Raw genomic sequence first — 23,977 nt, forward strand, 5'->3', positions numbered from 1 at the left:
CAAATCTGATATTTATATTTGCAAAGATGAGGGGCCACACATGCCATTATTTTGGCTGCCTATTCAAATCTTACTGGATGTGTTAAGGCTGCTCTTACCTTGCCTTGCGCCGTGCACTTGGCAGTCCCATCTAAGTGGTTTGACAAGGCATGTTCACAGGCCAAAAAAGTGCTCAGAGCTTCCCTGCAAAAGCTACCCCATAATCATGAACAGGTGAGGAAGGCAGGGGCTTCCTATCCCCTGGCACGTAGTGAAAGAAAGAGTATTCTAAAAAAGGAGTTATGAGACAATCTTTTGGGGGCTTGTGCCTCCCAGGACTGTGCAGCATTCTGGAGGGTGGTAACAACCCCCTGTTCTGTTCAGATTATAGACAGGGTTGTGTTGAAACGCCTAACATAGTGGGCCGAAGAACAGAGCATACTGACAGACATTAAGTATGAGTTTTGAGAGGGGAGAGGCACTGTGGAGCAGAGTCTCAATCTCTCATCTACTAACCAATATGTTTCGGCGAAAAAGGGTTCCCTTCATCTAGCTTTCATGGACCTCAGCTCTGCATTCAACTTGCTTAACAAAGAGAAGCTGGGGTCCATGGGGATGGATATGACCTTGGTAGGCTTTCTCTGGGATCTTCATTGTGGGCTGAAGACTTCAGCCCGATATGGTAGCAAAGGTGAGTATAGAAAGCACTTTGCTCTTAGAAAGGGGGTCCGGCAAGGTTGTATTTTGGTCCCCTTTCTTTTTATTTTTTAAGTGAATGAATTAGAGAATGTACTTCGTGTTCCAGGTTTAGATGTGCCAAGAGCTGGGGGCAGATTGCTCCCGGCTCTTTTGTATGCTGATGATGCTGTTTTAAGAGCCCGCACTGCAGGGCGTTTTGATTTTATGAGCGGCCTGGATTTGAGGACTAATTTTACCAAATCATACGTGATGGTCTTTGGACCAAAAAACACTAAAAGTTGTGCTTTTTCCCTTCAAGGACATATTTTTAATAAGGTTGATAATTTTACATATTTAGGTATTTTAATGGATTCTTGTCTTGTAGGCAACCCCTAATAAAAAAGAATACCTGTAATCTTTTGAGAGAATGTGTCAGATTAAATACTTTCTCTACTCAACTGGGTCATAAACCACAAAAAATTATGATGGAGGTTTATAAATACAAATGTATTCCCATTTCTACCTTTAGTTGTGAGATCCGGGGATATGTGAATTCAGATCCTCTAAGGGTAGGAGAGAATAAGTACCTAATAAGTCTTTTAGGGGTGGGACATTATACAGACGCATCGGTGTTGCAGACCGTTCAAGGTTTTCAGATAGAGTTCTACGGCTCCCCTGTTCAGGGATTTCGCATTGTTGGTTCCTACAGTTTCAGTGGAAGGAGCAGGTGTACAAGTTTGCATCCCTCCCCTTCGGTCTTTCTTCGGCCCTGTGGTGTTTCACCAAAGTCCTCAAGCTGGTGGTGGAAACACTAAGGACAAAGGGCACTCGTCTCATCATATACCTAGACGACATTCTGCTCTTAGAGCAGTACCCGCTCCGCCTCCTTCACCTGTTGCAAGAGACGGTAGACCTTCTCCAGAACCTGGGGTTTGTGATCAACACCAAAAAGTCGCTATTGGAGCCTTCCAGGCAGGTGACCTTCCTAGGATTTGTCATAGATTCAGTAGCCTGCACCCGGAGTCTCCCAGCGAGGAAGATCACCAAGATTCGCAGGGAACTCAGGTGAATGCTAGCACGTTCCTCCACCTTGTTCAGGCAGATAGCGTGGTTGGTAAGCCTCCTAGCCTGGTCAATCCAGGCAATCTTCCCAGGGCCACTACATTACAGAGCCTTGCAATGCCTGAAGGCCTCTCATCTTTGCAGAGGGCTGCAGTGTTCCGATAAGGTGCCCGTTACAGAGGAAGTCCGCACGGAGATGAGGTGGTGGCTGGAACACATGGATGCCTGGAACGGCAGAGCCATCTTTGGCTGCGATCAGACTTAGTGATAGAATCCGACACCAGCAAGTCTGGGTGGTGCGCTCGAAGCTGCGACTCCTATACAGGAGGAAAGTGGTCTACCGAAGAAAGCAAACTCCATATCAACTGATAAGAGTTGATGATGAGTTTCTTCGCAATCCAGTGTTGGACGAAGGACAAGATATCTTGTAACGTCCTCCTGAAGATGGACAATGTCTTGGCGGTCCGTTACATCAACCATCTAGGGAGAACGAAGTCCAAGGCTCTTGCGGATCTGGCCAAGGACCTTTGGACGTTTTGTCTCTCCCACAATATTTCGGTGACAGCGTAACATCTTCCAGGACCTTCCAATGTGGGAGCAGACTGATGCTCCAGGAGCTGGTCAGACATGAGCCTGTGGCAACCACATTCACTGTCATTTCAGAGACTTCATCTCGTGTGGGGCCTTTTCTCAATAGATCTTTTTGCGTCTCGTCTGAATCACCAACTGCCGCGTTTTTTCAGCTGGAAACCAGATCCTCTAGCTACCGCGATGGACGCTTTTCTCCAGGGAGACGGGCTACGCCTTTCCCCTGTTTGTGATGATAATGAGACGCACGGCACTGTACGCAGACAACAGGCGAAGGTGGTGTTGATCACTCCATATTGGAGGTCTCAAGTGTGGTTTCCAGTTCTTCTGGAACGCTCCTGGGATTCTCCAATCCTTCCACCCTGAAATCAGTTTATTCTGACAGATCCCCATTCTCTAATCTAGCAGCGGGGAAAGCCCTTGGTGGCCGGGCGGATTTCAGGCATCGCTGGAGAGTCTCTTGCCTATCGAACAAAGCTGAGAAGTTACTCGGGCAGCATGGGCCAGATGGGGTGGTTGGTGTGTTCGGGATGACCAAGATCCCATGAGGTGCGAAGTGGTAGCTATCATGAACTTCCTGGCTTCATTGGCGATCCAAGGCCTAGAGTACCGTACTGTTAACTCTTACCGATCGGCGATCTCAGCGGGCCATATGCCCAGTCAGGGTGCCCAAGTCGGGGATCACCAGATGATTTGCAGACTGATTTGAGGAATTCACCTCAGACTGCCTCCGGAGCCCAGGCACTCTTCATTATGGGACTTCAATAAGGTTCTACACCTGTTCCAATCTTGGCAACCCAACAAATATTTGTCTTGTAAGGAACTGTCTGCTAAGCTGGCCATGTTACTGTGTCTAGTGTCATGCCGATGAGTGTCCGATGTTAGAGCCCTAGACATCTCAGGAAGGGTGTTTGCCCCGCAGGGGGTCACCCTCCGTATTGTTCACAGAACCAAAAGAGATTCCAGAATGGTGTCATATCCAGCTTTTGACAATTCCCCTAAATTGTGCATAGTCCGATGCCTCGAAGAGTATGACGGAAGAAACTTGTCCACCAGGGGAACGCCAGTTACTGATCTCCCTAAGGAAGCCTTTCAAAGCGGTTACGCCACCAACTATAGCCCGTTGGATCAGATGGGTGATGCAAGAGGCGGGTATAAAGGTCTCGCTGTTTGGCACCCATTCAGTGAGGGGCGCAATTGATTCGAAGGCCTTTTCTCTGGGGGCCAGGTTAGAAGATATCATAAACGCCGCAGACTGGTCATCAGACTCTAAGGTCAAGAGATTCTATTTCAAACCAGTCATAGACATGGCATCGTTGGTGGTGGATAAGCTTTGAACGGGCATAATCCTCGCCTCCGGTCCTGACATGGAATGACAAATTTCCTGGTAATCATGACAGAAAGTTTCAATTCTATTAAGGACGTGGAGGTGAGGATTATTCCCGCCCAAGGCTCTGAGAGACCTGATCCTAACCTGGAACCATTCAGACATATGTACATCAAGGTGGTGCCGGTCGTATGGTATAAGTATGTTTTTAAAGAATGTCTCTTTTTTCTAGTAGTGACCGCCCTAAATAGGTGGATAGAGAGTGTTTTACATTTTCATGCACACTGTGATTCGATTGCATTATGGTCTTGTGATACCTACCTAGATCTGCATCGTATAGAGTCATTGGTCTGTTTTTGACTTCTTTCAGGTTCTGAGAGTTCCAAGGCCGAATAACAAGACTAGAGGATGAGGGGGTCGCAGTCAAGAAAGAGGAGGTCACACAGGAAGCATACACCCTTGTAGACAATATGGACTGCCTATTGGTGGATCAGGGATGACCCTTCCTGCATGCATTATGGGAATGTTAGTTTTTTGTTTAAAGTTGAAGCTGCTGGAAAAAGAATAAAGAAAGTAAAGCCTTGCCTCCGCGCCCTTTATAGAATTGAAACATTCGTCATGATTACGAGGACATTTTTCATTCTTATGGGTGTTTAAAAATCAGCTCGAAAGGGGTATTTCTAAAGATCCAGTTCTTGATGTTTTAATGCAATTTCATGTCAATATTTGTATTCTTTGTATGCTTTATTGTTTAACTGTGATGTTCTTTTTCTTGTTGTGACTTGTATGATTTTGTTTTAAAACTGAATAAACATATATTGGTTGATTGACTGTTCAGAGCATGTGTTGGAACGGACCCTTATTATTACCCCTCAGGCACGGCTTGATCATTTTGTGGCCATCTGTATTTTTGAGAAAGGAAAGGACTCGTATCTGGGCTTAGCTTCCAGTGGGAGGAAGTCAGGAATGCTATTATGTCCCTCTCAGATGGCAAGGCCCAGGGATTAGATGGCATACCGGGGGATCTGTTTACATCCGCAGTTGATCTGTGCCCCCATAGTGACTCAATGCAGCCACCCGCAACTCGCTACCAATTAGTTGGCGTATTCTGTAATCGTGCCTATTTTTAAAAAGGGGAATAGAATGGATCCCACCTGCTATCAAACTATCTCACTGGTGGACAGTGAGAAATTATAGGCCAGGTTCTCTTAGATCGCCTCACTTATGGACAGAAGAAAACAATGTTTTATCAGAGATCCACTGGCAGGGCTGGGGACTGCTGAACAAAGCCTGAATCTCTATTTGCTGATTTCAAAATACACCAGGGTGAAAGGGTGGGGGTAGTCCACTTGGCCATCATGGACCTCAGCTAGGCATTTGATAGGGTTAACAGAGCTAAGCTCTGGGGTCAATAGGGGTCGAGCCAGCTCGGGTCACCTTTTTGCGCAACCTTCATGAGGGCCTCACTGCCTCTGTGACGTATGGTGAATGTACCCTGGCTTTTAGTCTGAAGAGAGGGGTGTGCCTGGTGTATATCCTGGCCCCCTTTCTCTTAATTCTTTACATTTATGGTCTGGAGTCAGCCATAACTGAATTTGTGTTGGATGTGCCAAGCGTGGGCGGTCATCCATTGCGTGAATTTTTATATGCGACACTGCCGCCTTAATTGCATGCACGGCTAAGGGCCTCCTGGAACTTTTTTGTCACTTTTCATGGATGGCCTCGACCTCTCTTTTAACTGCTCTAATTTCAAAGTTATGGTAGTTGGCCCCAGAAACACTAGTTAAAAAAATTGTGATGAAAGGCATGTTATCAGCAGGGTTGAGCATTTTGCTTACTTGGAGATCTTAATAGTTTCCCATTTTACCTGGCAACCACTGCTCAGAAAAAAAGTTATGATGTTCAAAAGGGCAGCTAACAACTTTAGTACCCTTTTGAGACGATTAGGCCGCACACACAGAGGCAAAGCTCAAAGTTTATAGGGCTAAATGCATCCCCATAGTTAACTTTGGATTGATATTTGGGGTTACGTGACCATATCTACCTACATTACAGGTAGCTGAGCAACATCTTCCTGAGAGGCATTTTAAACATCCCCCAAGGCACTCCCAGTGAAATCACCCACGAGAAATTGGGGTTGGGGTACATTTCTGATTTCATTCCTTTACACAATTTGCTCTTATGGTTTCCATCTGGCTGAAGGAGGATTTAATACTTAACAAATTTATAGTGCAAGACTGTTTGAATCTGGATATTGCCCGTATTGCATGGTTGTCTTTTATTAGAAGAAATCTCACTGCAAGATGGCTGCCGACTGACCTCAGTGAGAGCTGCAGTAGTTTCTCACTCCCCCTGAGGCGCCCAAAGGATGTGCAAAATGATGGGATAACATGGCACCTCGCACGTACCTGTTGGACTCGTTGGTTCGACTGCTGTGGTGTAGTTGCCGCAGACGCCTATTGAGAACAACCAGATTTGGTTTGACCCTCTAGCTGCTTTCGCTGCGTCATCAGAGGTGCAGTTGGAGTTGTCGGCAAGTCATGGCTCCTAAAATCAACAAGACGATGAAAGATGCCGCTAAGGATCCCCCAACGGAGGCAGCGCGGGGACTGAGCCAAGCCCGGCATGGAGCCCTGCCGAAAAAAGGAGATGATAGTGGGGCTAAGGTAAAAGATGCTGGAGTAGCTGGCAGAACTCGTCTTCGAGCGGCGGCTGTGGTGGACTTTCTGTGGCAGCCGACCATTGTAGAGGCTTTCATGTCTGCTACAGCTTCGACCTGCGCTCCCGCCTCTCTCGGGAAGCAGAAACCCCCCAGCTTGATGGAGACCACAACACCGGGCATGACGGAGGCTTCCGTGGCCGAGAACAATTCGGCTAGCCCGATTCAGCCTGCTACAGTCGAGCATGCAGTGGGGCTGGCCACACAACCTGGACCGGAGCAGGATTCTCCTACGAACCGGGATCTTGGAAAGGGTGAAAACGATGAGGAGGAATCACTGCCACCGCTGGCGCTCTCCCTATAGCAATTGGGAGAACAGGATGAGACTGTGCGGATTAGGAAGCCCTGGGGAATCTGTAGATCGGCCCCCCCAGGTTAGTGCCAAATGCTCTCTTTAGAGGGACAGGTGATAATGGCTTTGTTCCCATAGCGGCAGGAGTTCTGAATGGTAATGTTCGTTCTGTCAATTTATTGGATGCCCCCCAAATGGCCGTTTCTCTGGGTAATGCTGTTGGCCAGATCCTGACCCCAATGTGGTCCTAAACACCCTTGGGGTCCCCAGAAGGGGACAAGTTTTATTCACTGAACGATGAGTCAGAATCACCCGGGCCCAGTGACCTCAATACCTCTGATGAAGCAGACTCGGGGGAATCTTCTAATACGCAAAAAACGCATCGAAGTCAGTCCTCGGCTTCAAAGCGATGTGCAAGGTCCAGAGTGAGACTCTCTAAATTGGACTCAGCCACAGCTCGTAAGCTGGAACGGGATTATTCTGCCACATCTATGACCACAAAAATGACTTTTGGAACTGACTCTCTGGTCGCCACGCAAGGAGGCTCCACTGGCCCTGAATCTGCTGCTGCTCCACCTACTTTAGAGTTATTGTATGCTACTCTTAAGCAGATGCAGGGGGAGGCTAGACTAGAGATTCGCAGATCGCTACAAGCCACTAAAAACTGCAGGGCTCCATCCGTAAAGTTAATAAGCTGTGTACAGACATGGCCGAAAGGGTAACCCATGTGGAAGAGAGATCCGTTGCTTTGGAGGAGGAAGTTGGCAAGCTCCAGGTATTCAAGGAATCCCAGGAAAAGCAATCCTTGGATATGTGCTGGAAGCTTGAAGACTTTGAAAATAGGCAACGCCGCAATAATGTACAGTTATTAGGCCTCGCAGAAAATATTGAAGTGGAAAACATTATGTCTTTTGTTGTTTCTTTGTTGAAAGGAGCCTTTCCCGATCTTGCTCACTGGAACTGGGAGGTGGAGGTACAGCGGGCATATCGCTTCCCAATAACTCGGAGGACTAATGTAGGTAGTCAAGGGGAACGCCCTAGAGTAATTTTAATTTAGATATGGAACTTTCTTCTAAGACAGGCCATAATTGACAGAGCGAGACTGTAGGAGAGTAGGATCTGCACTTATGTTGCCCCCACTTTTTTCTGATGTATACACTGGTTTCTGGCTATAGTCTGGCTGGGTCCCTGCTAATCAGGGACCCAGTCTCACTGATCTCTCTAAACAACTTGGTGTGCATATTAGATGCACTAGTGATTGGATACTGTGGTACCTTATGAGCCCCTAGTATATGGTACCTTAGGTACCTAGGGCATTGGTACTTCACAGGCCTACCAGGGGCTGCAGCATGTATTATGCCACCCCTGGGAAGCATTCACAATCTGACACCACGGGCCTGCTACTGCACCCTGTGTGAGGTAGTGTTAGCACTCCTCACTGAGGTATAGCTTCCTATATCTCACCATACACACACATATAAACCTATCAGCCACCCCTCTTACAGGCCCTAACAATCCTGAGGGCAGGGTGCTTGGTTTACTATGTGAGGGGGTGCTTCTGTACGAGCAGGATCCCTCTGCAGCTGGCAGAGTCTATTCTCTGCTGCTGTTTGTGGATGCGGTTAAACCATATACTCTTAAGTGCATTATAACCTCGCGGTAAATGCTAACTTTGGAATGACTGCATCAAAACATGTTGTGTTTGGTGTCAAACAACTTGGAATCATACCCCCACACCAGTAACTGGTGTGGGAGTATGATCCCACCCTTCTAGAGGGGATGATATGTACCCACTGTACTAAACGGTAGAAATCTCCAAGAGCCCTGGCATCACAAAATGGATGCCACCAGCACAGACACTGGGCTGCCCTCCTGCTGCTGACCGAAACTCGCAGTGGAGGAAGCCCAACAAAAGGCATCCTGTCACAGGGAGGTGTCACCACCTCCCAGACAGGATTTAGTGTATTGGAGCTGGGTGGGTGCACTCTTAGAGTGCTTTGAAGTCCTGCACTGGGGGAGCAGTAGGCTCCTCTGTGCATATGCCAGCTCAAACCGGTTCAGGGGCTACCTGCCCCTGCTCTGGCGCAAAACTGGACAAAGGGAAGTGGGTGTAACCACCCACTACCCTGACCCTCCTAGAGGAGTGGTCATAGAGCTAGTCCCTCCCCTATCTTCACTATAAGATACCAAGCATTGCCAATGCAATCCAAATTACCCTGGACGACGCTCTACAAAGAAGAATCCTGGCCCTTCGACGTTCCACTATATCTGGAAGACTGAAGAATCTCCCTTGGAGTCAAGGAGTGACTCCCCTGCTTGGCGGGCACCTGTAACTTCAATCGACGGTTGCAAACTTCACCGCTCCTGCCGGAGTCCGAAGTCCCTGCGTCCCCTGAAGCGGATTGCCTAACCTCTCGATGGCCATTTTGAGTCCCCAGCGAAGCTGTGGTATCTGGACCCCACGAGTGATGAGGAACAGCAATACCAGGGAACCGTGCACTGATTTCGAGTGCAAACCCTAAACAACGTTCTACGAACTTGTGCTTTGGACCATTTGTAGTCCAAGTCCCTAGCAGGTCTGGTTCCGAAAATCTGCGGCCTACCCCGTCCCGAGTGACCGTGGGCTCCTGTGAAACTTTTCCTACAAAGGCATCTTGGTGGTTACTTGCCCGTTGGCTAGTGACTCACCCGAAGACTTTCTAACCGACTTCAAGGGCTCTCCTGGTTGCTCCGGGCCTGCCCTCACTTACCCTCGCTGGGTAAGTCCATAAGACCTTGCTGGTCTGCATCACCGACTATCTTCAGTCCACACGAGACTTGCAGTTGCCAAGGCTTGTTGGCTCCAATCCGGTTGCCCACACCGTCATCAGCAGCAGACGTCGTGGGACACTCCGAATCCAGCTGCTGGTCATCGTCGATCTCTCCTGGACCTCGTGAGCGAAGAGACAAATCACCATCGACGACCTGAAACGACACGACATCAGTGGTCATCCATCCTGCTGGCCACCGGTCGCTGGCAAGTGACTTTGAACACTGTCCCCTCAATTTTCAGGTCCTCTTCATCTTCAATCCACCTTCGGAACCCAGCAGACACCTCTTCAGTCGTCTCAAGCAGCAAGTCTTCATTGGTCTCCATTGAAAACAGCATCGCGACCCGACACCAAAAAAAACCTATGCACCCGGCTTCCCTGCGTGAGGTAACTCGTGCACTCCGGTGCCCAAGTGTGTGTTGGCCCTCGAAATACTTACCCTGTAAGTGGCTTGCTTGTTGACTACTTCGAAGTGCCCTAAAACTTTAAAATACAACCGCAACTTGCTCCATTGTAACCTATAGGAAACCCACGGCTGTGTTTAGAAACTGCACGCGTCTCCCGTGGGCTTGTTACTTACCTGCTAACACTGCAGTAGTGAAGCCCCAGCGAATCTCAAGGCCCTAGGCTTTGTCATTTTGCAAGTCGACTTTGTTAAACCATTTTCTTAGTATATGGTCTGGTACGCCCCTAGGACTACAGCCATATTTGTGCTTAATTTATTGAGAACTGTTGACATTTGAATGTGTATCTGGGTTCTAATCTCATAAAGAGATTAGTAGAGTGTATCTAGAAATAAATACATATATATTTGATATATATACCTGTGTAGTGTCCTTTTCATTTGGTAATTCAAGAGATTATAAGGTAAAACAAGCTGCTTTACATTCCTCAGAGACTTAGCCTGAAGGCTGCTCTCCACAGCTACCACTAGGATAGCTTTCTTTAAAAGGTTGTCTTAAACCTATCTACCATAAGAGTCGAATTGGACTGGTGCAAGGTGGCCACTATAACTAGTGACCAGCATATGCCAGGCCAACTTCTCACAGAGACCAGACTCCAAACGGACTTCTGAGGGACATACTTTCTTTGCTCGGCCTGATTTCTGCCATTCCAAGTTTGAGAGGAGATGGAGACTCCGGCAGTTGATAACTCCTTTTCAGGGGATGGAATTTTAGGCGTTTTTGCTATACCCTGCCCGGCTCAAGGTTATTTTGAATGGGAGAGAGCGAATGTTCTTCTCGGAAATTAAGGCACAAGAATACATTACTGAGCTGAAGGATGCGAAGGGGCGGGTGGTACGGGCTGCATGTCGCATGGGGGTCCAACTGCTGATTGATTATTGATTTTGAATCAGTGTTGGGTGCTATGGTAACCTGAAGCTTGCACCAGAGCTGGTATAACCCCCTATTTTTCTTTTTTTCATCATTCTAGGTCTAGATTGCAACTGGGGGTGGGTTTATATGGCGTTATGGGGCTCTGGGGGGAGGGAGGGGTTGCTGCGGCTTGAGATGTGAGATCGGCTGCCATACATAGGTCATGCTTGACCTATCTGCCTGTAAGGGGAGTAGGGGGGTGGGGTGGGGGTGGCCTTCTGGTAGGGGAGGAGGGTAGGTGGGGTGGGTAAGGGCACTGCACAATATTGCACAGTACACGTGAGGGAAATCTTTGTAAATAGTTATTGTAAGGGAAAGAAAATGAGCTTTGGTAGACTATTTTTTGTTGAATTAAAAACTGCAATCATGTTGGTCGTGCATAGGAATCTTCCTAATATGATATAATGAGTCTGTGAATTGCTTCAATTAATGTCTGCGGGCTAAATGACCAAGGTAAAAGGCAAAATGCCGCAATTCTATTTAAAACCTTGCAAATTGGCATACTTTGTATTCAAGAGACCCATATAGAGGGCACAAGAGTCAATGTTCTGGATCAGCTCGGATATAAGCTTATGGTTAATACCAAGCAAGGTACTCGAACAAGAGGGGTTGCTATTCTTACTCGAAGGAGGGATATAATGGTTAAAAGAAAATTAGTTGATAGATGGGGCCACTGGGTAGTGGCAGAATGTTTATGGGGTGGTGAAATATTTACGATTTGTTCTGTTTATGGATCAACCGGTGATGACCCTGAGGCTTTTGAATTTTTGGACACTGAGCTCGCAACATGGCCTACTTCTGTAATAGTTTGTGGGGATTTTAATATTAATGGGCTGGGTGGATTGTGGGACAACCCGGGAGGTGAATATTCCGTCTGTAAAAGAAGGGTTTTTAAAGCTCTTACGAATTTAGTCTGGAATAATGGACTTACTGATGCATGGGCTTATTTAAAACCCGATGATCCTGGGAGTACGTTTTTTTCGGCACCCCATAAAGCTGTATTTTGTCTTGATTACCTTTTTGTGTCCCATTTTTTTATTTCAAGCTTTCAGATACAGAAATATCCCCGGATACTCTCGAACCATAACCCTTTAGTTCTTACAGTTGCTTTTACTGGGGGGGGGTTAGGTCAGAACGGGTCTGGACCTTTGAAAGGGGGCTCTTAAAAGATCCAGAATATGTGTTACACATAAAGGTATGGATTAAAAAATTCTGGGATATTAATAGGGAGAGGACACTTATAGAAATAGTTTGGGACACGTTTAAAGCGGGGGTTAGAGGTGAGACAATGAGCTATAGTTTGTACCCACTGAAGAAGGCCACGCAGCAAGAGGAAGAAACTAGGAAAATCATGACCCGGATAGAGGAGGAGCTAGCTATAGCCATTAATATGAGTAGATCAATTGAGGATATACTGCTTCGGTTGGCTTAAGTCAAAGCTGATGTTGGAGAACGGAAAGCTGTTAAGGCTGCGGAAACCTCTTACAAAAAGAGAGCATTGTTATGAGTTTAGTGAGCGGGTGGGAGACACTCTCGCAGTAAGATTGAGACAAAAGAGTACAGCAGGGGAGATTCCTAAAATCATGAATGATAGCGGGAATATTACGGCGGACTCATTTAGAATTTGTGAGGTGTTCCGTCAATCTTATCAACGTTTATACAGTGAGGAACCTCCAATGGCACAGAGCTTAATTCAGGAATATCTAAGCAAAATCCCCATGCAGAGTATTGATCCTGAAGATAAAGAGACTCTTGAGGCTGCCCTGACCCAGGACGAGATTTTAGGTGCATTGTGTAGCTTACCCTCTAGTAAGGCTGCTGGTCAAGATCAGATCCCACTAGAGTTTTATAAAACTTTTGTGGATATAATTGGACCTGATTTGGTGGATGTTATCTGCCAAGCTCAAAAGGGCGGCTCGGCTCCAGAGTCATGGGCTGGTGCAGATATTGTAATTTATAAAAAAAAAAAAAGGATAAAGCACCTAGGGAACCAGGGTCATATAGGCCAATCACTCTCTTGAATAGTGATGTTAAAATATTCTCTAAATCCATGGCGACAACATTAAATCATATTATTGGGAAATCAATTCACCCTTGTGAACATGGGTTTATACCAGGGAGGGGAACAGCTCAGCATATTCGCCGGGTAATCACTCTTTTTGATGCAACTGAGTTCTCAAGGGACCCTATGGCTGCTATGCTTTTGGATGGTGAAAAAGCATTTGATAGGGTCTCCTGGGACTACTTATGGGAGACTCTGAGATGGTTTGGCCTTGGGATAGGATTTATTGAAGCCATTCAAGTCTTGTATAGAGCACCCACAGCCCGGTTAAGATTTAACGGGGGTTATGCCACACCTTTTTTCATCAACGTGGGACTAGACAGGGCTGCCCGTGTTCTCCTCTCCTTTTTGCTATTTATATAGATCCCTTAATACGATTGCTTGAGGCTAATAAGGGATATAAGCCTATTGTTCGTCTGGGTTTAGAAACCAAGGTATTGGCCTACGCAGACGATGTTGCCATCATTACTGTGAATCCCTCAATTGCGTTAGCCGCTGTTTAAGTGGTAGCACAAGACTTTGGCAGATTTTCAGGGTATGCATTAAACAAACAAAAGACTCAGATAATCAAAAACAGGCATGTGGATATGGACGACACGCGAGTAACTGAATCAGCTGTGTATATCAGTATTGATATTATGCCAGAATTGGGGAACCTAGTGGCAAGGAATATCGAGCCTGTAATTAGGAAGGCAAAAATAGACTTTTACAGATTTAACAACTTACAAATGTCATAGGTGGGCCGCTGCAATGTGGTAAAAATCGTGTTTCTACCTAAACTACTCGACCTGTTTAGGGCAATCCCTCTTGAATTCGAAAAACATTGGTTTACGGCACTGGAGGGCATAGTAAACTGGTTTATCTGAGCGCATGGGAAAACCAGGAGGGGTCTTAGGATCATGTCACTGCCTAGGGAAAGAGGGGGCTTTGTAGTCCCAGATTTTAAAACCTATTACTGGGCGGCGGCTCTCCAATATATGAGTTGCTTGTTTGGTTCGTACCCTACTGATCTAGGGGCCGAAGAAGGGCTCCCGGATGTGTACAAATTATTGCTTGGCGATCAAGCAGGGAATTGCGAAATTTAGTGAGCCCAGTTACTATAAGAAGACAGAATTTATGACTTTGCTTGCAGCTTTTAAAATCTGAGCTGCACTTAAAAAGAAGACGGGCCTTGGGAGGATTAACTGCTATACTAAGCTGTATAAAAATCCTATGTTTCTGGGAATCTTTTTGGATGTGACTATGGCAGAGTGGGCGAGGCAGGGGGCGGAATGTTGGGGATCTGATACGGATGGAAGGTTTCCGTCAATTTAATGATATTTAGACTGAGTATGGCCTTGATAGGAGTAATTTGTTTTAATATTTGCAGTTGCGAAGCTTTCTTAGCAAGAAGGTGGGGGGGTTTAATGGCTTTGGTAGTCAAAGTTATCGACATTATTAGAGATAGTAGGAACTGCACTATAAAGTTAATGTATGCTGAATTAGTAGCGCTCAAGCAAGATGATCTGGAAAAGCATGCAGGTAAATGGGCGGAACAGATGGGTGTAGAACCAGAGAAGTTTCTTGATTCTTTAGAATTGGGACAGACGGTTGTTTGTTCGGCTGAACTTCAAGCTCAGCACTATAAAACTTTATTACACTCTGGCGAGGATTGCACAATGGGAAGGAGGCAAGTAGGAGTTAGATGCCTGCCGTGCCACTCGCCGGATGCTGATCTAGCTCATATGTTTGCGTCCTGTTTACATCTTGAAACCCTGATGAATTCCATTGAGAGATTTCTTAATTTGATGCTGGGCGTGAAAGCCAAACTAACCCCGGCTTTGATACTCCTCGGGGTAAGCAGTAATGGAGGGCAAGACCCATCTTACTGCTTTCTGTTCCTGGCTATGGCTGTAGTACGGATTTGTATTGCTTCTGCCTGGCTAGATCCTGCACCCCCAACATTCCAGCATTGGCTTGCGCGACTGTTGTCAATGTTTAATTTGGAAAGAGCCATTTATGAGAGAAAGGGGGAGATTGCTGGGTAGGCATATATGGGCTCCCATTCTGAGTTGGAAGGAGTCTCAGGCTCTTAATGACCTCTTAATTATATGATTGGATGGGAGGGGGGGGGGGATTTATGTGCATTATGAGTTATATCAAATATTGCAGTTTATATATTTTGTCGTTGGTCGAATTTGAAGAATTGTGACCTTGCTGAGCTTTTCCTTAATTAATTTGTGAAGTTTGTTGAAATATTTGTTTATCTCTCTGATTGTTAAAAAGATTGGATTAACACTCTTGGTTCAATATGTCATATTATGTTGTACTGTTTATATAAAAAATGTCAATAAAAATATTTTTTTTTAAAAAAGAAGAACTCTCACTGAACTGGGCAGACCAGAACTGTTTTCAGACCCAGGTTGTATAGTGAAAGGGGACATCGCCTGGCTGAAGCAGGCCTTTCACTCCAGGATGGTAGCGGAGTTAGAGGTCTCTGATTTGACTAAGCGCTTGATGCACCATTTTATTATGGTCAAAACAGTTAAGTTGAACTGAAGCCTATCCGGACCAGTGGATGTCTAGATATCATTGCATGCTGTTATCATATTTTAGATTAAATCTGTTTAATCAGTTGATGTTTCCTAAGGGAGGCTAGACAAAATTAGCGGAGCTATAGGCATGCACCTGTGATAATACTTCCATTCCCTATACCTTACATATTGTTAATGATACACCTCAGATTTAATAGTTTACGTCATCAGTATATTTGCCTGCTAATTCTACCTCTGAATTTTAGAAAAGCGAGACCAGCGTTCCTGTTCCTACAACTTTTTCTGTGTCACATTTTATCTGGTATATTACATTGACAATAAGCACACTTACGTATTTTTTAGATTGGATCTATCTTGAGTTTTTGTTATAAATCTTGTTTCCATCCTGAGAAGCTTATGAGTGTGTTATGTTATCTTTGTGTAAGGGTATTCTACTTCTGTATCTTTGCGGTAATCAATTTGTTATCTGGGGATACACTTGCTTTATTCAGAGTGTGACACTTATTTTTATGGTTGTATTGTTTTATTGTGAGCACTTTTATGATTTTACGACAAAATCGAATGAAGTTAATACTACTACTACCAGACAGTCAATTTTTGGCCATGAACATAAAATATTTCATAGATGATTTATGCCACCCATAAAAGAAAATTTCTTAACAATTGGACCAGGACAGATCCACAAAAATGTGTGCAACTGCTCCATATGAATGAAATGTGGGGGTTAGGTGGGTGGTTTTTCTTTACCAATTTGTGGTTATGGGCTGGTCTATTCCAAGTCAACATCTCTTTACTCAAACCCTGAATACAAGTGCGGAGGAGTGGAATGCCTGTAAGGAAATATGGCAGGATGTTACCACTAAGCAATGGTAATTAGTTGTGCAGAGTTTGGACACCACGAGTATGTGCGTTAGATGGTAACTACTTAACTTCCTGTTCTGAACCACTTTCATCCTGATATAACCTAGTTGATAATTTGCATCAAAAGAAAAACAATTTCTACTTGTAACAATCAGATTGTGGCTTGTAGTGCTGTAGATTCACATCCTGTGCATGCTCCTGTCATCTATGGTTGGACTTTCAACATTACACACTGTTTTTCTTAGAAAAGGGGATCTGGTTTCAAGGTGACTTGAGATACCTCCCTTGAACTCCAAAATACACTAGGATCCACATGGCTGCATCTTAACACTGCTTGCTCACACACTTACGCATTGTAGGCTGGTGTTCTCATGTGCATTCAAAGTTACTTCACGAACATTTTGTTTAAATAAGTACAAACATTCAAGGGATGACAAAGTGGATTTAATATGAATTTTAATCTCTCTTTTGTTTCAAAAGTTATCGATTCGGTGCAGACACTGCGATCACTGCAGGGGAGTCTGTTACAAGATTAACTTTTCACCCATTGCATAAAAAAGAATGACAGGGAAAGAAAATGATCGAAAGAGTTGTATTCCAGTAACTAAAGCGAATCTTCCAAGTAAGCCCTGCAGCAGGTATGCGAAGAGTCCTTGTAAGGCCAGGAATCTGCCCACTCGAGGAGTGTGACTGAGAAGCCATAACTATGCTTTGCTAACATAATCCATCTTTTTATTTCTGTGTGCCTTTTCAGAAACTTGGGTCTTTTAAGTTTAATGATAGCATGATTTACCATGCTTTATTTTACAAGTAGCAGAGCCGCTAAACGAGGTAAAGCCTTTAAAATGTTACTCAAGAGGAAGAAACAACATGAATAGTAGACTCAACAGGAAGACGAGTCTGTACTCATGCGTTCTTTGGATTCTTTTCGTGGTCTCCTGGTGGTCTGTGGTCTACACCCAACGGGTCGGAAGGGGACTGCTGGAATCCTGGCCTCACTTTAAGCACTGATGCTCATGACAGACAGCGGGACGTGCTATACAAAGGAGCAGCGCCAGCGTTAAAAGCACCAGGCTGGCTGACGTCAAAGGGGCTGCTTCTAGCACGCGGGCAGATCTGTCCCCTCGAAGCACTAGCCGGGGAGTTCTTCATCGGACACTTGGTCACTGAGTATCACCTGGAGGTTACTTGCACGGATACTGAGCATGCTCGGACAGCATGCAAAGAGATTGACAACTCCAGCCGCCGTTACTCCGGTGCCATCCAAGTTCACCTGGCAGAGCTTCATGTTCCGGAAGTACTGGAGGCCTGTTAGAGAGAGGAAGAGGAGTCATTGAAGTGCTGACACAGACAGTCATAGTTATCTACTACCTGCGTACCACTGTCTCTAAACAACCACAACAATAAGTCAGAGGGTCTTCGACCACCATTCACCGATGGGAATGAGGGCCACAAGGATAGTTTGAATAAAATGCGCAGCAGATGCGTTTAATAACAGCCAAAATGTATCATATCTTATGTGATAAACGTGAGTTTAATAAAATAAGCATACAAAACACAAAATCATAAAACCTAAAGAACAAGTTACTTACCTTCGGTAACGATATATCTGTAAGAAACATTAGTTAGTTAGGTTCCTCACCTTAGAATATCCCCAGGCGTCAGGCTGGATCCGGACAGATTTTTCGTCAGCAATACCCTTGCGCGTCGCTAGGCGTCGTCTGCGGCTCCGCGTCCGTTGACGGCGTCGTGATCGCTGGGATGACGTTGGAGTACTTAGACGCCGCCCTCGCGCGCTGACGTCAGTTCTTGTACATAGCTTTCCGCGCCAGGAACGCAGGGCCATGCAAGAGACCGACACTGGTGCCAAAAAATTCTAGGGCCCTGAAAGGGATGACCTCAACCCTAGATATCGGTTCGCAGAACGGGGAGGATGGGTGGGTCGGTGAGGAATCTAACTAACTAATGTTTCTTACAGATATATTGTCACCGAAGGTAAGTAACTTGTTCATCTGAAAGAAACACGTTAGTTAGATTCCTCACCTTAGAATAGATACCCCAAGAATACCAACCCCGGTGGTGGGTCTGCGAACCAAGATCACACCAGAAAGTCCTGGAGAACGGAACGGCCAAAGAAGCCATCTCTCCGGACTTGGCTGTCCAGGCAATATTGTTTGGCAAATATGTGCAGCAAGGCCCACGTTGCTGCCTGACAGATGTCCTGCAAGGGGACTCCCCGGCCCAGGGCAGTGGTCGCCGCTGTGGCCCGAGTGGAATGTGCCCTCAGCCCTACAGGAGGTTCCTTTTTAGCTAAGGAGTAACAGGCCTTGATACACAAAACGACCCACCGAGAGATGGTTCGCTTGTGCACCGCCCGCCCCTTCTTAGCACCCACATAGCCAACAAAGAGTTCGTCGTCCACCCGGAACTGTTTGGTGCGGTCCAGATAGAAGGACAGCGCCCGTTTTGGGTCCAGACGGTGGAGCCTCTCTTCCTCTTTAGAGGGATGCGGAGGCGGACAGAAGGTGGGCAGAGTAACAGACTGTCCGATGTGAAAGGCAGTTACCACCTTAGGGAGAAAGGAAGGATGAGTCCTGAGAACAACTTTGTCCGGATGAACAGAAAGGAAAGGAGGCTTAGAAGAGAGAGCCTGGAGCTCACTCACCCTTCTAGCAGAGGTGATGGCAACAAGGAAATCAGTCTTAAGCGTCAACAGACGAAGGGGACAATTACGAAGTGGCTCAAAGGGAGCGCACATTAGAAACGTCAATACCAGATTCAAATCCCACTGAGGCATTACGAAAGGGACAGGAGGAAACATGTAAGTAATGCCCTTAAAGAAGCGAGAAACAACAGGGGATTTGAAAAGAGAAGGCTGATTAGGAAGCCGTAGGAAAGCAGAAATAGCTGAAAGATAACCTTTAAGGGTGCCCAGAGCAGAGCCCTGCTGGGCCATGGAAACAAGTAAGAGGAGAACCTCAGAAAGAGGGGCGGAAAGGGGATCCACAGCCTTTGCTGTGCACCATGCCACAAATTTGTTCCACCTGCAGGCGTATACCGATTTTGTAGCTCGGGATACCAGTATCTTCGTGCCCAATCCAGAGCCACCAAGATGACTTGGGCCCGGTCGCGCCTGATCTTCTTCAGCACTCTGGGCAGAAGTGGTATAGGTGGAAAAGCGTACAACAGACCGCAACTCCACTCGCGACGAAAGGCGTCCCCGAGCGAGTGCCGCCTTGGAAACTCCAACGCGCAGAACTGCTGACATTGCGCGTTCTCTTTGGTGGCGAATAGATCTAACCAAGGCTCTCCCCACTGCCGAAAGAGGCCTTGAGCCACATCCGAGTTTAGACGCCATTTGTGATCCATCATGCACCGGCGGCTGAGTTCGTCTGCTCTGGCGTTCAGAGAGTCTGCCAGATGTTGAACCACCAGGGTGATGCCCTGATGTTCCAGCCATGTCCAGAGGCACAGAGCCTCCTGACAAAGGGTCCACGACCCCACCCCGCCCTGTTTGTTGCAATACCACATGGCGGTGGTGTTGTCCGTGAACACCTGCACTACACTTCCCCGGACAGAGGGAAGGAATGCCTTCAGTGCAAGTCGGATCGCCCTCAGCTCCAGTAGGTTGATATGGAGCCGAGACTCCGCCGGAGACCACAGGCCGCTGATCTTCGCTTCTCCCATGTGGCCCCCCCATCCCACGAGAGACGCATCCGTCACTACTACGTGCTCCGGTTGGGGTAGGGAGAGGGATCTGCCACTGACCCACTTGCGGTCCGTGTGCCACCACTGCAACTGTCTCGCAGTGCCCTCCGAGATCAGGACATGGTCGGACAGGTTGCCCCGATATTGGGCCCACTGAAACTTCAGGTCCCACTGCAGAGCCCGCATTCGCCATCTGGCGTGATGCACCAACAGGATGCAGGAGGCCATCAGACCCAGAAGCCGCAGCACCAACCTGACCAAAACGCGGGATAGAGGCCGAAAGATGGGAATCAGAGCCTGAATATCCCGGACCCGCAGTTCCGGAGGATAGGCCCGGAACTGCCCCGAGTCCAGAACCGCTCCAATGAAGAGGAGCTTCTGGGAGGGACTCAGATGCGACTTCAGCACATTGATGGAGAACCCCAGCAAATGCAAGAGGTCGGCCCTAGTCTGGAGGTGGGAGCCCGCCTTCAACAACCAGTCGTCGAGATAGGGGAAGATGAGCTGCGACCACCACCATCACTTTCGTGAACACCCGAGGGGCACTGGTGAGGCCGAAGGGGAGCACGGTAAACTTGGCCCACCGCGAACCGCAGGTTACGGCGGTGGGCCGGCAGGACAGGGATGTGGAAATAAGCGTCCTGCAAGTCCAACGCTACCATCCAGTCTCCAGGATCTAGGGCAGCAAGAACCTGAGCTAAGGTGAGCATCTTGAACTTCTCCTTTCGGAGGAAGGCGTTGACGCTCCTGAGGTCCAAGATAGGGCGTAGGTCCCCTTTGCCCTTCTTGGGAACCAGAAAGTAGTGGGAATAACAACCACGACCTACTTCTGGACCAGGAACGCGCTCGATGGCCCCCTTGGCCAAGAGGGCCGTAACTTCCTCCTTCAGAAGTTGCAAGTGATCCCCCAAACTTCAGTGGCACTGTGGTGGCATGGCTGGAGGGGTCGCCTCGAAGGGGAGGGAGTAGCCCCTTTGGACGATCTGCAGCACCCACCTGTCCGATGTGATGGTAATCCAGTGGAGCAGGTGAAGGCGAACTCTGCCTCCCACTGGGGTGGAATGGGCCTGAAAGCTCGGACTAGGAGGGCTTTGAGGCGGATGCTGCTGGGGTAGATGTGGACGGACCGGCACGTTGTACCCCTGTACCGACCCGGCAGAATCCACGTCCGCGTGGAGGTTGGTTCTGCGGCCTGTGGCTAGGCAGACGTGAGGGGGCACCCCTTCCTTGGCCATGAAAGGGGCGAAAAGCGGAAGTTTGCGGGCGCGGGCCGAGAGGCCCAAGTACTCGGCCGTAGCCCTGGAGTCCTTAAAGCGTTCCATCGCATATATCCGCTTTGTCGCCAAAAAGGCGACTGCCATCGAAGGGCATGTCCATGAGGGTGCTCTGGACATCCCCGGAAAAACTCGTGGACCGCAGCCAGGCGTGGCGATGAAGCGCCACCATGGTCAACATTGCCCTACCCAGCGAGTCCGTTGTGTCCAGTCCACATCGGATTAGATGCCGTGCTGCATCCCGCCCCTCGGCAAGAGCCTGGGTGAGCCGTGCCCGGGCCTCCTCCGGACACTGGGGCAGCGCGTCCTCCACCGTATCCCACAGGGAGTGGGAGTAACGGTCCAAAAGGGACGCGGTGTTTATAGACCGCAACCCCAAACTAAGGGAGGAGAACATTTTCTTCCCAAACTGTTCCAGCCTTTTGGATTCCCGATCCGGGGGAGCGGACGGGAAGGAGGTCTGGGAGGTAGAGGCCTGGATAACCAGGTTTTCGGGCGTGGGGTGCATGGATAGAAAACTGGGGTCGCCCGATGCAGGGCGGTGACGCAGGGCCACCGTTCCGGTCCACAGGAGGAACTGTGGAGGGCTTGGACCAGGTGCCCTTCAGAACGTCAATCAGTGTTTCATTAAACTGCAGCAGAGGCTCCGAGGAGCTTGCTGACGGTTGGAGCAGTAAGGAGGTTAGTCCTCACGGCCACAGCAGGCAGCTCCAGTCCAAGGGCTTCGGCCGCCTTGCGCAGCACCACAAAAAATGTAGCACCTTCCTCCGAAGCCACGGTCGGAGGAGAGATGAAGCCAGTGTCAGGGGAGGTGTCAAGACCACTGGCATTCCCCAGTTCGTCTGCCCAGTCCTGAGATAACTGGCCCTGCCGGGCCAGAGGGTCCTCAGACCCCTCCCACTCGTCACCGTCATCTGATTCCTGGTATACAGGTGGAATGATCGGAGCTGGGCGGAAGATGAAATTGACACCTATCGGCGTCGGGTGTGGCGCCGGGCGGCGCCGCTCTGACGTCGGGCCCAGACCGGGACTAAACCGGGGAACGGCATCATCTGAAGGCGGAGGGGTCGTGAGGTCGACCGGCGCCGACTGAGATCCAGGCCCGGATCCCTCGGGGACCTGCGGCGTCTGGACCGGAGTCGACAACGGCGCCGGGGCCGGAGCCGCCGGCTCGCTAGGCCTCCTAGTCGAGCCTGCAGGGCCCGAAGGCGCGCCGGCAGGCGTCGACGGTGGAGCCAGATTTCTCATGGCCATGAGGAAGGCACTGACCACCGCCGGAGTCGCGTCAGACCCAGGGACCGAAGGACGGGACTCCTGCGGCTCCGACGGAGCCGTACTGGTGGTGCCACCTGAACCCTCAGCCGAGTCGCGCGACCGGCGAGGGGAGCCCGAAGAGCGTTGTCGCCTCTTCGACTTCTTGCTGTGTTTTGACTTGCCGGATCGTGAAGACTTGGACCCCGATGAGCGGTGATGGCTGCGGCTCCGTCACTGGTCCCTTGACCTCCTCCTTGACCAGGACCTTGAACGGCGCGGAGCCGACTGCCGGAACTCGAGCAGCTTGCGGGACTGCTCCCGCCTAGCCTTCGAAGTCAAGGCCCAGCAGTCGAGGCACGAATCAGCATCATGGTCGGCCCCAAGGCAATAGAGGCACCGGTGGTGGTGGCCCGTGACCGACATCAGTTGGTGACAGAAGTCACAAGCTTTGAAGCCAGGCATCCCTACCGGCACCAGAGTCGAGGTCGATGAAGAATGGAACCAAAAGAGTTCAAAAAAGTTTAGTCAAAAAGTGACTAAAAGGGTATGCTCTTCCTGGATCGGCGCTTACTGGTGCGGAAAAAAGAGGAACTGATGTCAGGGCGCGAGGGCGGCGTCTAAGCACTCCGACGACGTCATTCCGGCGATGACAACGGACGCGGAGCCGAAGATGACGCCTAGCGACGTGCAAGAGTATTGCTGACAAAAAATCGTTCCGGATCCAGCCTCACACCTGGGGATATTCTAAGGTGAGGAATCTAACTAACGTGTTTCTTTCAGATACATTAATCGTCAAATTTAAAACATTAATCTCAATCCATACCAAACCAGATTAAATGAGTTAATATTACAGTTCCTTTTGCAGTAAGGAATTCTTATTGTACACTTTGATAGAGAAGCGCAATGCCACAAATTCCAGTTGATTTAAGACTCTTACCTCCCATTTAAGCCCTGGCATATTTTGTAAGCACTAGTTGAAGGTCTCAAATAGAAAGCAGATGGCGATCTTTAGCGTGAGCATAGAAGGAAAATATATGCGACAGGTAACCTGGGGGTGGAAGGTTTATCCATTTACACATCAACAGAACCACACGTGATCCACTGTGTCTGTGGCTACCAACTCATCTCTGTCACATGAACGTTTATTCCGCCCAAATATGGCAGCCTTGTTCGGAACTATCTGCAGCTTACCAAGCAATCTACCGGTCACATGCACAGCCGTATCAATGTCACACAGCAAGAGTTACACGACAAGCACTGGAAGAAAAGCTTTCCGAAGCAGTAGCTTCTACAAAGGGCCAGTTTACCTAAAGGAAGGAGAGAGAGATAGAGATAGAGATAGAGATAGAGATAGAGAGAGAACACTGTATACTTCCACATTTATCTGAGGCTTAAAAGACACGGACCTGTCAAAGGCACTACCTACATTTGTCATAGTAATCACCAGAGTCGG

General features: G+C 48.2%; 1 protein-coding gene and 1 long non-coding RNA gene across 2 annotated transcripts in view; one reads left to right on the top strand and one right to left on the bottom strand.

The window, feature by feature from the left end:
* LOC146789943 (uncharacterized) overlaps window positions 1-4,469 on the top strand; it is a 29,686-nt gene extending 25,217 nt beyond the window's left edge. Inside the window, exon 3 of the long non-coding RNA XR_014969883.1 lies at window positions 4,005-4,469. This is a non-coding gene — a long non-coding RNA (uncharacterized LOC146789943). The remainder of the gene's footprint in view (window positions 1-4,004) is intronic.
* Window positions 4,470-16,710: 12,241 nt separating this feature from the next.
* Window positions 16,711-23,977, bottom strand: part of LOC146789944 (uncharacterized) — a 1,358,907-nt gene continuing 1,351,640 nt past the window's right edge. Inside the window, exon 17 of the mRNA XM_085628244.1 lies at window positions 16,711-17,596. Coding sequence (XP_085484370.1) covers window positions 17,421-17,596 — 176 coding nt within the window. The 3' untranslated portion in view covers window positions 16,711-17,420. The remainder of the gene's footprint in view (window positions 17,597-23,977) is intronic.

Source organism: Triturus cristatus, chromosome 10 (assembly GCF_964204655.1).
Source record: "Triturus cristatus chromosome 10, aTriCri1.1, whole genome shotgun sequence".
In the NCBI taxonomy this organism is placed as follows: Eukaryota; Metazoa; Chordata; class Amphibia; order Caudata; family Salamandridae; genus Triturus; species Triturus cristatus.